This window comes from Xyrauchen texanus, chromosome 30, assembly GCF_025860055.1.
Source record: "Xyrauchen texanus isolate HMW12.3.18 chromosome 30, RBS_HiC_50CHRs, whole genome shotgun sequence".
Taxonomy (NCBI): Eukaryota; Metazoa; Chordata; class Actinopteri; order Cypriniformes; family Catostomidae; genus Xyrauchen; species Xyrauchen texanus.
In genome coordinates this window covers 22,907,170-22,920,790 of record NC_068305.1, presented here as the reverse complement: position 1 = coordinate 22,920,790, position 13,621 = coordinate 22,907,170, and the positions used below count along the sequence as shown (strand labels likewise).

Below are 13,621 nucleotides of genomic sequence, written 5' to 3'. Positions count from 1 at the left end.
TCTCTATCAACTGCAAGATGCTATCTTATCAATATGGGCCAACATTTCTAAAGAATGCTTTCAGCACCTTGTTGACTCAATGCCACGTAGAATTAAGGCAGTTCTGAAGGCAAAAGTGGGTCAAACACAGTATTAGTATGGTGTTCCTAATAATCCTTTAGGTGAGTGTGTGTGTGTATATATATATATATATATATATATATATATATATATATATATATATATATATATACAAAATACAAATATTCAGATAATTAAAATGCATTACATTCTTGTGGCAGAAGAGTTAATCATTGATAAGACAATACAAAAAGTGGTTTTAAATACAATGTGTTGTTTACTACCATATTATTGAACATAAGTCAGTCATTGGCATACAGTTCTCAGCAATCCATTTCACAAGTGAATTTGTCAATCAGTTTGAGATTTATTATGAGGGCTTGTTTAAGGACCCGTCAATGTACACCTGGTGCGTTGCATCATAAACATAACATTTTTAGGTCACTGTGTGGAATGGAGTGGTGGTGGCATAGTGGGCTAAAGCACTGAACTGGTAAGCAGAAGGTTGTTGGTTTGAACCCCACAGCCACCACCATTGTGTCCTTGAGCAAGGCACTTAACTCCAGGTTGCTCTGGGGGGATTGTCCCTGTAATAAGTGTAAGTCGCTTTGGATAAAAGCGTCTGCTAAATACATAAATATAAACGTGTCAAGTTAAATATAGTTTAATACAACATATCTTGAGGTCCCTTAGTTCGAATTTGCACTCCATCAAGTGTTTTGAATGCAAGAATGTAACACATGATTGTGTTGTGCTGCCTGCTGAAGGGTTGTTTTGTTCACTGTATAAACTGCACGTTGTCCATACAGCTGAAGTTTACAGGTAAACTCTGGTGTAAACAGATGGTACTACAAGCTTGCATTTCTCAGGAATGTTCCTTATTGTGGTCCGGGGGCATTGCGATTAATTGCGTACATTTTTTATGTGTTATTTTAAATACATTTAATTGCACGGAATTAACACGTTAAATCGACAGCCCTACTTTTTACTATTATGTTTTTGGCATTGAGTTAAAGCTCCAGCATTGTGGTAGACCTGGGTTTGGATACCACATTGAAACCAGGAATTAATCGTGTTCACATAATCAGCATTGAGCGTGACTCGGAGGTTGCATTTCGACTCCACTGATGGTTAGGTTTAGGTTTGGAATTTGGGTTGGGGGTACAATTTATAAAACATGCCTTCCTCTTCGCTGTATTACTTCTTGGACAGCTGAAAACAACTTGCTTCACAATTTGCTTTTGGAACTTCTCCGTGGACATTACACCTGGAAAATTAAGCTCACACATACACCCCACAACACTTACCGCTTTTGCCACTGGGGGCAGCGTTGAGAATTTTGATAAACACAGACCAATTTTACATAAAAAAAAGTCAACTTACTGTTTCCGATTTCACTGTAAGATCAGTTTGCTATTGCATTAAACTTGCCATTCAACTAGCATGTATGTGCATGTAACGGGAGCTAGCTTGTACGTGATAGCTGCACGGTATGTGTAAACTTCACTCCCCGGCCTCAAGAGGTGAGGAGTGAAGTTTACACTGACCCTAGAGGTTGTATTCTTTAGCCTCCTCGTTAGCACACCCGCCTCCCATGCCAGCTGACGCCGATTTGAATCCCACTCGCAGCGGGTTGAGCAAGACTGGTTACATGCTTACACATTTACTGCAGAGTGAAAGAGAGGTCCTGCTATTTGGAACCAAAAGATTGTTGGAGAGAAGTACTGAAAAACAAAAACGGTCTCATGAAAAGTGTCAAGGTCCCAGAAGGAAAGAAAGAGATTTATGATTTCTGTAAGCCTTTATATATCATTTTATTTTCATCTCCTCCTTCCATTTTCTTTTCAGACTTGCACACACAAACAAATCAATGAGGAAAATTCCTCCGTGATCAAACTAACCCTGCACCCCCCACCCTTGCTGCAGACAAAGCCCATTGTAACCATGGCGACGGACTGTAAGGAGGCTAAGCTTGACGCATGGGTAGAGGTAACAGAATCTGATGGCCCAGGTAAACACAAAAATAGAGTGAGGATTTTTCCTAGGGCCTGTTCTTAAAAGCACACTGCATCATTGCATCAAGCATATTTTGGTCTTTCGGATAGATTATCAGCACTGCCTCTTTAAGAATTGTGTGCTGTGTCTGCATGCATGCCTGTATGTTTAAAAATTATTTTATAATTTTTCACTGTGTTACTGTTGCTGTCCGGGGTTTACACCACTAATCAGTGCTTTACACACACCTTTCCAAGTGAACCTTGTGCCCTCAAATTTTTATAACCATGTTTATCTATTAAAGTTCCACTCATTAGTAATGCCAATATTTCTCAAAAAGAGTGTCTGTGTGTGTGGCATGCTTTATTTTAGGTTGAGCAGAACTCGTTTTTATAAATTTTTATGGCCATGTAGCTAATGTTAGGCAAACAGATAGACAGCTGACATAAGGAGCAGTGGCAATTATGTTGTTATTTATGATATATGTAGCAACTAATCATGTACTGTGATGAGATTTTGAGTAGGAGTGGACCGATTAGTTCAGGTGTGTAGTATTGTAGCCGAGGGCATAGATTTGGGTGGGTTACAGTGTGAAGAATTTACATATTTCCATTGATCATTTTATAAATATCCCCCCACCACCCTCTCCCCTATGACCCTGCATGACATTGATAAATACAGGGCATTGATGTAGTATTGAGAGGTGTTCTGCCCTGTATAGCCAAAACGCAGTAACTTCAATGAAACTGAGAAAAATTGCCGGTTTTGATTATCTAGCCAAATGTGGTTTATAAAATATTCTCATGTTCTCTGAGTTTGAGTAGTTGAGCCAAACTCATTTGTCACAGGACAGATTTTAGTCTAAGAAACCTGATATAAGTAAAAACGCAATTCCGACATGTACTTAATGTGTTTTGCATTTGAATGGCAGTATCAGGACAGGTTTGAGTGTGACAAGCAGAGTTGAGTATTCTTATGTTAAACTGGACAGGTGCGTGTTATAGCGCTTGTGTATGACATATGACTGAGAGGCACAATCCGTTCTGAGAGAATTGATTTAGCAGTACTGACAATGATAGGAATGGGATGGGCATGTTTGAGGATATAGTGATTGTAGTATGGAGGAGTAAAAGGCACACATATTGAGGACTGCTCAGTGCTGTTTCTCTGGCTGAGTGGTGTCCACTCACATCATATGCATCAGTAATTGAGGACGCCTGTAGCAATGCATTGTGGGCCAGTGAAATGAGGTAGCAACAGCTGGGGACAGACTGTGACTTGGACAAAGCTTAGAGGGGGACTTGATGAGACAAAAAATCTTTCTTGAAGAGGAGACAACATATGTCAATGTGAGAGAGAAATTGTACAAATGGTGAGCTAATTCAACATAAATATCAAAATTTACATAGTTTATTTTCCTTATGAATGTTATTTGGCTTATTGTGAACCCATTGGTGCATGTTATTAAAACTATGAAATTGTTTGTCTTTGTAATTTTTTTTAATCAAAATGTAGTTACTTTTCTGCTAATATGATTTAATGTTAAACAATAGGCAAATTTGTATGCCTTGTTTTAGCAAACTCACATTCAGTTCTGGCTTCATTCTGGTATGAAATGTGCACTTTTCTTTTTTGAAGTACACTGTAAAAAACTTTCTGTGATTTTAATGGTAAAAGACTGTAAAATGCTACAAAAAACGTTAATTTATTAACGATTATTAACGTTTTAATACATATACATAATTTTTTTTTAATATATTTTAAAAGACAATACAGTAGTTTTAAAAAATAATTTTTGTAGTGTATAATTAAAGGTAAAAATTTACATTGTTTAACAAGAGAGTACATGTATTTTTTTTTACAGTAAATTATTGTTAAAATTACAGACATAAAAACAAAAAGTAAAAAGCAGACTTTTACAGTTTCAGAAGCTTAATATCCAGGTTATGATGTTTTTTTTACTGTAAATTAAACAGATATTTTTTTTTTTTTTTTACAGTGCCATCATGGTCATGTAAATTACAACAGTTTTAAATTGTAAAATGTACAGGTTCTGTAAAGTTATTTACATTTTTCTGTATTTTATTTACATAATTATTCTGGCAACCACAGCTGCCAGTTGGTTTTTTTTTTTGTTTTTTTTACAGTGAAGTCATATTATAGACATATTTCGGGGCAAATTATCTTCAGCTTAACTCTTTATCTGGGCAAGTCCTGCACATTCCCTTTAGAGTTTCACAGTTTCTTACATTTCTAATCAAGTACAAGAACAAGGGGGGTGGGGTTGGGTGGGGGGGACAAAGTTTCCATTTCATGCTACTAGGCCATTCAATCTGGTTGTAACAGTTATATAATCAATCTAATCTTTTTCACCTCTATGTAAATTTGTGTGATTGTAATTTCAAAGAATAGGTGGACCTCCATCACTTTTCATGATCCAATCAATCCCCAATGGATAAGATATAGTCCCTCCCTAAATGTTTTCTCATTGTATTACTCAGAAATATGTCACATTACAGAAGCAAAATACTGTATGTTACGAATGTTATTTCACAGTGACTGTCAGACTTTCTCACAAAACAGTAAACTCTGTAATGAAAATAAAACTGTAATGATTAATAAAAACATTAATCTAATTAATCACACATAAAAAAAATTAGCAGAGAAAACCCACCAAATAACAATAATAAAATATTTGATTAAATAATTATATTTAAATAATTTTAAGTATATTTAATTAATATAATATATAGTGTAAATATGATTCAAATATTCAATTGAGATTTTTTTTATGTTAATCCCAATTAATCACAGATTTTAAAAGTAAATTAAATTAAATGAAATGTGACTATATTTAGATCATTTCAAAGATGTAAACAGTAACAAAGGAATTAGAAAGCTACTGGCCTTGGAGCATTTCCGATATCATTACTGGATCCTTTAACATATTTTCTCAAAGAACAACAAATGTTTACCTGACTTATCCAGACGTGTTGTTGAAACTGATCATTTACGTAAGAGGCGATGAAATTGTGTCATAGTTTAGATGCTCACAATTATTTCCTCAGCAGAAAGATCGGGAATATTGGATCGCTACTATTATAATCAATGAAGCTGATCAATTAAGCGGTTCTTCATGACCTGTGGACAAGGTAAGGATTTTATTTTGTGTTCCTAATTTGTACGTTGTTTAGGACAAAGCATCCGCTAAATTATTAAATGTAACAGTAAATGATTTGCACAACTTTATTCATTACAATGGGAGTGATCTATAGTCACTGCTCTACCCATCAAGTTTGCAATTAGTTGGCAAATGTTTTGTTCACCTACCAGGTGACCTACCATAAGACATGATACAGTTGTTAGTACTGCACCTATGCAGCAGTCTTGCTTCACTTCTGCATTTCATGCATCCATTTGCGGTTGCTCTTTTGGCAATCTAAACACTCTAATGTCTGTAAGTTCCAGGCGTCCAGGGAGCATCCAGCCACTAAACAACATTGTCCGCATTTTAATAAAGAAATTTTCTGACAATCATGTTTACATTAGTAACGTTAATCGTGTTAAAGTCACTATGAATGAAGTGCCTCTTGCTGTTGTTTTGGATGAGTTAACACTAGCAGGAAATGTTCAGGGGACAAAGACGTCACACACCAACGAATAGGCCTTGGAGTTGCACAGTATACAGTGAACGTTTCCCAAAGTCTAAGTAGGAGGATGAGTAATAGTCCCCGTAGTTTTCAAATTCATTGCAATGGGTATTGAATCTCTTAACCTCTTATCCTCCACAATATTAATCATGGCTATCCACTTTGTTATAGCAATCATTGCATTTTCATGATTCGCTTTGAACTTGTGAATGACTTATTTTGCTTTTAGCGTTGGCACGGTCCACGTGAAGATACTTGCACAATGCGACATCTGGAAAATGCTGATGCTACACTTCAGTGGGTCATGTGAATGCGTCTATCACAAGCCCTCATCTCTCGCCTGGTTACCCACTGAAGCTAAGCAGGGTTGACCCTGGTCAGTAGGTAGACCTCTTGGAGAAAACTAAGTTTGCTGCTGGAAGAGTCTCTATGGGTCCTAACGCACCAGTGATATACAGTATAGTGACACTGTCCTTCGGATGAGACATTAAACTGAGGTCCTGACTCTCAGTTATAATTAAAAATCCCTTGGCACTTCTTGTAAAAGTGTAGGGGTGTAACCCTGGTGTAATCCTGGCCAAATTTCCCCCATTGGTCCTACTCAATCATGGCCTCCTAATAATCCCCTGCCATTAATTGGCTGTATCTCTCCATTCTCCAGGATAGCTGGTGTGTGGTGAGAGTACTGGTGCACTATGGCTGCTGTTTTATCATCCAGGTGGATGCTGCACTCTGGTGGTGGTTGAGTCCCCTGGGCACTATGTATAGGGCTTTGAGTGTAGTATCAGAAAAGTAACATTAATTCATTCACTCAAGTATTGATAAGGCATTACAAAAAGTGGCTTCAGAAGAGTTTTTTTTTTTTATTTGTACATCACTGAACATAAGTCTATCAATGGCCTAGAGAAGGGGTTTTCAAAATGTTAAGCAGTAAGCCCCCACTTATTTGAGATTTTATCAGGTATGTCCTCTAGTGTTATATTATTAAAAAATGATCAAGCGTTTCAGGCGTTGGAGCAATCACCAATAATGATCAATAACCTTAAATTCAATCTGACAGACTCGTTCAGCAATGCGTCATACAGCGGATGAGTGATAAATATTTGGCAATACGTTTTTCAATTAATAAAACAGTATTTTGCATTATTTTAATACAAATAAATAGCATACCTGATTGTTCTTGTGACAATGGGATTATTTAACTTTTTTCACCTATATTTGTGATACATTCTATGTTAATCAATACAAACACATGAAGACATGTCAACCCGATATCATGTTGAATGCCGTGATTTTGTTCCACATTTTCGGATATTCCGCATCCTAGATAAACTTACGCAGCTTTGTTTTCCACTGTGGTGACAGAAGATGTGAGTCACAACAATCACAACTCCCCTTTTCTCCCCAATTTGGAATGCCCAAATCCCAATGCGATCTAAGTGGGGGAGTAGTGACTCACCTCAATCCGGGTGGCGGAGGACGCATCTCAATTACCTCCGTGTCCGAGACTGTCAATCCGCGCATTTTATCAAATTGCTTGTTGGCCGCGTTACCTCGGAGACGTAGCGTATGTTGAGGCCAACACTATTCTCGGTGGCATCCAAGCACATCTCACCACGTGCCCCACCGAGAGCAAGAACCACATTGTAGCGACCACGAAGAGGTTAGCCCATGTGACTCTACCCTCCCTAGCAACCGGGAGACCTGGCTTGGAGTCACTCAGCATGCCCTGGATTCGAACTCGCAACTCCAGGGGTGGTTGTGAGCGTCTTTACTTGGTGGTTGCCAGTGTCTCATCAGAGATCATCAGAATATCATTATTATTCAATATGAATTTAACCATGTATTATACTACATTTCTTGTAATCGTTACTGGTCAAATGGCGAGTTGATTCCTCAAAATCTGGGCTGTTTATTCCTCGATATAACACATCAACAGGAGCAAAATATTCAGATGAATGAACAAAAGCAGAGCTATATGGCTTTTTAATAGATTTGTGAGTGCACATGACCGGTTTTGAGTGTACACATGCACTCTCTGAAAGAGAGCTGGGAGACTTCCTAGAGCAGCGTATAGTAAATCTGCATGTGAGCGGAGAGATTCACAATCACGCAACCAGTACAGATGTGCTCTCGCATGATATGCATGCATTCATGACATTTAACAGAATTATAAAGCTATTGAGCTACTGTCTATTAAGCTGGACTTTGGTCTATTATGCCAATTGTTTTTATTTATCTTCACAATATATTTTTATTGTATATATTTATTTATCTTTTGATTTTACTTGGTGAATTTATCATAATTCTCCGCCCCTCCCCTGACAAACTTAGAAAAACACATCTCGGAATACCTGTGATTGGAATTGTGCTCTGTCCAGCTGTTCGAAAGCATGAATGTGTTCTTATCTTGTGCTGTTGTTTGTGTCAAACAAAGCTGAGTATGGTTTGTTGTCTGTGCAGCTGTGCATTGTCTATACAGCTGGAGTTGTGCTTACAGCCCCTTGCTAAAAACAGGTGTTATTCAGGCTTGAATTGCTTTGGTAGGAATATTCCTTATTATGGTCCAGGGACTTAATTGTGTAGCTCTATTCAGATGGCAATAGACCTTTTTCACACTAGGGTTTGGAATGCAGAAGTAAACGTTTGCAGGGTAAACTTCGATGGGAGAAGATGCAAAATTTGGCCCTCGCAGCTGTGGTAATTAATTTTATAAAACTAAGTACAGGGTAATATAACACAAAGCATATTGTTATAAATTTACACTCAATATTTAAACAAATGTATAATATATAAAGAAACTGCAAGATTTAGGCAGATAAACAAGGCGGAAATGCTGGAAAAGTTCTATTGTTTCTCAGGGTGATGTCTGCATAAATACATTTTCATGGCTCCTGTGTTAAAACTCATGCGTTCAGATGACAATTATATCATGGGGGATGAGCGAGACTTTTGTCGATCACATGATTACAAGTGCGCTTGTTATATGGAAAATTAATAAAATGTGACCTCTGTATTTAGGTTTAAATATATTTAGAATTACGCTACATTGAAAATAAAAATTTCAAAGCACGAGGGAACCGCGCTGAAAGCGGTGTGGACAATTACAGTGTACATTTTCACATACGGCACAAGCCAAAATTCTTGCGAAGAGCAATTAAAAGAATCAAGAAACTGTAGGGACAAGACTGTTTTTCAACGCAGCCAAATAAATCTGTCAGTGGGAATACACACGTTTCATCACCCATATCATTTCAGTTGTCTCTCCGCACATATCAAGGACAGTAAAAATAGTGAAAATGAAATTTGAGGCGCTATGGTAAAAATGGTTTTCTTATGTTTTATCCATCAAAATGACGGACATCATTTGGAATTATCTGTGTGTTTAAAAAGTGGTGGTGGAAATTAAACCTTTTAAATAAGACTTTGACCCGACAACTTTTCTGGGACTACTCGACTCATATAAATGAATAGTCATGCAAGCCCTATGTATACATTTATTTAGAAAACATTTCTATATGAAAATGTTATATATTACAATTTTATTACATTGCTGCCATAATGGACCATTTCAAATGTTTACATGATCTGGCTTTCGTTTTTCTTTCCCTTCCACTTAAAGAGGTCCCACTCACTGTGGTGGAGAGGTGACGTCATTTTATTATTTTGAATTATTTCAAAAATTTCGGTTACACAATCCACCAATTGTCCATTACCATGGACTATTACTTACACTGACACCTAGTGGTGTGGAAGCAGCATCATTCACAATCAAAAGTTTTCAGTTACAGATGCCATTGTAGAAATTCACTATCAGCCATGATTCATTTACTCCAAAAACAAGACGGTTACTGAGATTAAACGAGATGTATTCAGCTGGTCATGTGATTCTAAAATGACAGCCCCTATGCGGCCACCTCTGCCCTATGTAAAATAAAACAGCTTTTTTAAGGTTACTGATAATGACTAGAGTCTTCATCTGACACGAGTGGTGATGATTTTATACATTTCTTTAAACATAACAATTAATTTCTTTAGGAGTAAAACATTTTTATAGGGGAAAGAATTACTGAGTGCACCTTTAATATAATTAATGCATTAAATCAACATCCCTAAAAATAACTTAAACAATAAACATCAGAACATCGACATAAACATACCTCGACAGCAGGTACCATGTCTACTTTCTTTGTCATTCTGACATTGTGTTTTGAGCAGCAACACACTTGCTGTGTAACTCCACACTACTTTTAGCCTGTAACAGATCCACTCAGTGGTGTAGAGTGACCCTCTTACCCCTGTATTTCACCAGGAGCACCTACAAACAGAAAGACATTCATATGCATTGGGAAATACAGTCTGGGGATGTTTTGCTCTTGATTAGTGAAGTGGGAATCATCAAGGAACAAGTGATATGAAATGTTATCGATATCTGGGTCACAGTATGATAATATTGTGATATAAAACTGATACATTGCATTTTTTTTAATGGACCTGACTTTCATTGGACTTCAGAGCTTTGAGCAGCAAGTAATGAACTTCCAACGTTTCTTCATCGTAGAGCAATGACATGACAAAAAAAGGAATAAAAAGTGATGATTGAAAGATACACATGACATAACTATATGTTATAGACATTGTTATAGCTTGCTTTGTAGTTTGTTTTTCAGTTGGACAAGAAAAATGAATTGTTCGTTGACCTAATGCTGCAGTACATTTTGTCTTCTCACAGACTCACACTTATTATAAGCGATGGACAATCTCTTTTATTCCTAAAAATAAAAGTTATTTAAAATATTTATTTATGGCATTAGAATATCGATACAGTTTTGTGAGGTAAATTATACAGTACAACAGAAAAGATTCATGAATTGAATAATTCATTATTGTTGCCAATAATGAATTATTGAACCCTACCCTTGATTATGGCACTCAGTTGAGTCAAATGAATTACTGTATATTTTATGATTGCAGTCATTCACAAGCAGTGCTTTTTTCAGCTACTCTTATCTCCATGCTGTTTACGATTCATAATAACTTTCTGGACTCCGGAAATCAGACTCTCTACGGCACACAATACAAACCAAAGGTCCCTTGTCCTGTCATTTGTTTAATGCTGTTACATGGGAACAATCTCTCCATATAATACAGTAATGTCGGATAAACGTCGCATATGTAGACTTCAATTTTAACTGGTATGTTGATTATTTGTCTTTATATTGTTTTCCTTAAAGCTGGTTTTGGGTTGTTTTCTTAGAGCTAAAGAAATTGACATATTGTATATTGGTTTTTGATTGGATGTAATGAAACTCATGAATTATTATTTTGTAGCTTATTTTGCAGGTTGCAGAAACTACAATAATGTTGCCACTTGCCACTGAAGTAGGTTAAAATCTGTGTTGTAATCTAAAGTATTATCTGAATCTTCTATTACTTCAGATATTGGATTGTCCCCCTAATTCTTAAGGGTTGATAAAAATGTTTTAGAAAAAGACAGCAAATTTTATTTGTCATTGTGGACATCTTTCAATGAATCATTGAAATGCATTTTTATTGATTTTGTCCTTTCAGGGTCTTCTTTTGTGTCCTGTTGTTTATATTGAGTAGGCACAGGGCTGATGAGTGAGGAGAGGACAAGTTATTTAGGATCCGTGTCGTGGACAGTCTGAAAAATGCATATATTGAACTCATGCTTTTATTGTTTGTTGTGGTCTAATCTGTTGATTGTGATTTACTGGTTGTTTATTTCACATTGATTGTAAAGTGACCTTGACTTTTAGAAAAGCTGCTACATAAATAGAATGAATTATAATTTAAAATTACATAATTTCTTTTTATCTAGCAGTTGTCTTATAATTGTTTCTTGGCTTAACATTTGTTCTGCTATGCCAGTTTAAGATTGTGCTTCTTAGGGCATTGGCATTACTGGATGATAAAACAGGACATCTGGTCACCATAAGTATAGGTGTTTGTCAAGACAAGGGCTTTCACATGATATAACTACATTTCATAGCCTCTGATCTGTTCTGATCATCTGTCATTCATTTACATTGAACTACACACTCAAAAATCCAAGCAAAAGTATTAAGTTTTTGTACGTATAGTAAAACATACTGTATGGTTATATTTAAATATGAGAAGTGTTGGGTGTAATGCAGTACCAAGTAATTAATTACTGTAATTAAATGACTTTTTCATTGAAAAAAGTAAGCGATTACTCTTAATTATTTTAGTAAATTAATTAGTTAATTCTGATGTAATTGTGTTAAATACTGTAAATACTATATAGAGCTATCCTATTTAAAACAATATTGAATTTAAAATCGAAATTTTACATCTAAATGTTAAAATATTTGTTTTCTGATTTAATGCTGCCTCCTTAAATTCTTTGGCCAGTTCATTAATCATGTATTAACTTTAGACGTATGTATTATGTATTAATTCATTTAGAAAATTAAAAAGAACGGTTTCATTTTATTCCTTGTGTTTTTCATCTGGCCAAGGTTGCTGAGGGTTTTAGAAAGTAATTAGTAATAATGCAATTACTTTTCATACAGAGTAATTAGTAGAGTAAATCTAATTACATATAAAAATGTAAATAGTAATTAATTACTTTTTTTAGAGTAACTTTCCCAACACTGAATACGAGCATGTTAAATTTAGGACTAGCTTCTTGGTCTCCTTACTAACTATTTATTACCTCTCACTTTTTACCAGAGCGGCGACGACGGCGGGGCAAATTCCAGCCACTCCGGCGTTTATTTGGGAAGAAGAAAAGGAGGGAAGCAGAACTGTTTAAGGGATCTGAACTTAAACAAAGCCATTCAACTGATGATGTTTGGAATGGGGTGGCCTCAGCTAACGAAGAGAACAATCAGTATTTAAGGTAAACTCCTTTCTTTAAACAATGATTTTAAATATATTTTTTTATTAACAGTTTACTTGGCCAGGATCTGTTGTAACTATGAGGCTATGCAAAATATAATTACTTTCTTTTATGTAGCATGAGTCATTTGTAATCTGTATAATTATCCTTCATGATGTATATGTATACTGAAACTTTTTGACCCTCTATATTTAATAATAATGTATTCTCTTAAAATTAGGTGATAAAGCTCCTAAAATCTTTGAAGATAACTAAATCAATTTGTTCTGTTCTTATACTGCATCACTAGTAAAAGGTGGGACATAGAGTTGTTGAATTGGTGGATAATATATTGAAAACATTAACAGGAAGGCAGTTACATAAAGGGCGTATTTATATCTGTGTTTACAGGGAGTTAAACACCCTAGGTTCTCGAGCTTTTTCACACGAGAGTGTATTTATCCCTGAGGACTCCGAGAAGGCATACTCAGGGCAGACAATGTCCCTGGAGAATTTTTCAGACAAAGTCAGGAACATTCAGGTGAGACAGTGTACAAACACAGTATAATTAAAGGTATATTTGGTTATATATTCATATGCACACAATCAAGCTCTGCTAACCAAAACTTTACTAACACACAATATGACATTAGCATTAAACTTCCTCATTTTCATTAAGGCCTGAGTAAATTATTTGTGTATATGATAAAATGATACAACAATTTTTAGCTTGGTAGCTTTATGACAATGTGTAGTCTAAAAGTATGACCAAAATCAAAACAAAAACATGGTTTAGTCCATTCCCTTAATCGCTATGCTTTTGTTGACATAGATGCAAATTGGACATAATATCAAGTTTGGTCAGAGACCCCCTTCACTTAGGAAGAGTGAGGGAGATGAAGGTAGCTCAGATGAAGAAGAGGTACCACAAAGTCCATTGAGGGTTGTTGCTCAGGTGGAGAGTGAGCCACAGGAGGCGGAAGCCAAGGAAAAGGTAAGTTTATCCCAAAGTTATTAGCTATTCTTATCATTCAGTCACACTGTCTTGTCA

General features: G+C 35.9%; 1 protein-coding gene across 2 annotated transcripts in view; it reads left to right on the top strand.

Annotated features, from left to right (window-relative positions):
• The window catches only part of LOC127623677 (capping protein inhibiting regulator of actin dynamics-like), a 37,406-nt gene that overhangs the window by 19,901 nt on the left and 3,884 nt on the right, over positions 1–13,621 (top strand). Inside the window, exons 1-4 of one of the 2 annotated variants that reach the window (XM_052098116.1) lie at positions 1,994–2,071; positions 12,423–12,591; positions 12,982–13,111; positions 13,403–13,564. In XM_052098116.1, coding sequence (XP_051954076.1) covers positions 2,005–2,071; positions 12,423–12,591; positions 12,982–13,111; positions 13,403–13,564 — 528 coding nt within the window. In that variant the 5' untranslated portion in view covers positions 1,994–2,004. Of the gene's footprint in view, positions 1–1,993; positions 2,072–12,422; positions 12,592–12,981; positions 13,112–13,402; positions 13,565–13,621 lie in introns of those variants that run through there. The other variant, XM_052098117.1, reaches the window with a different exon arrangement.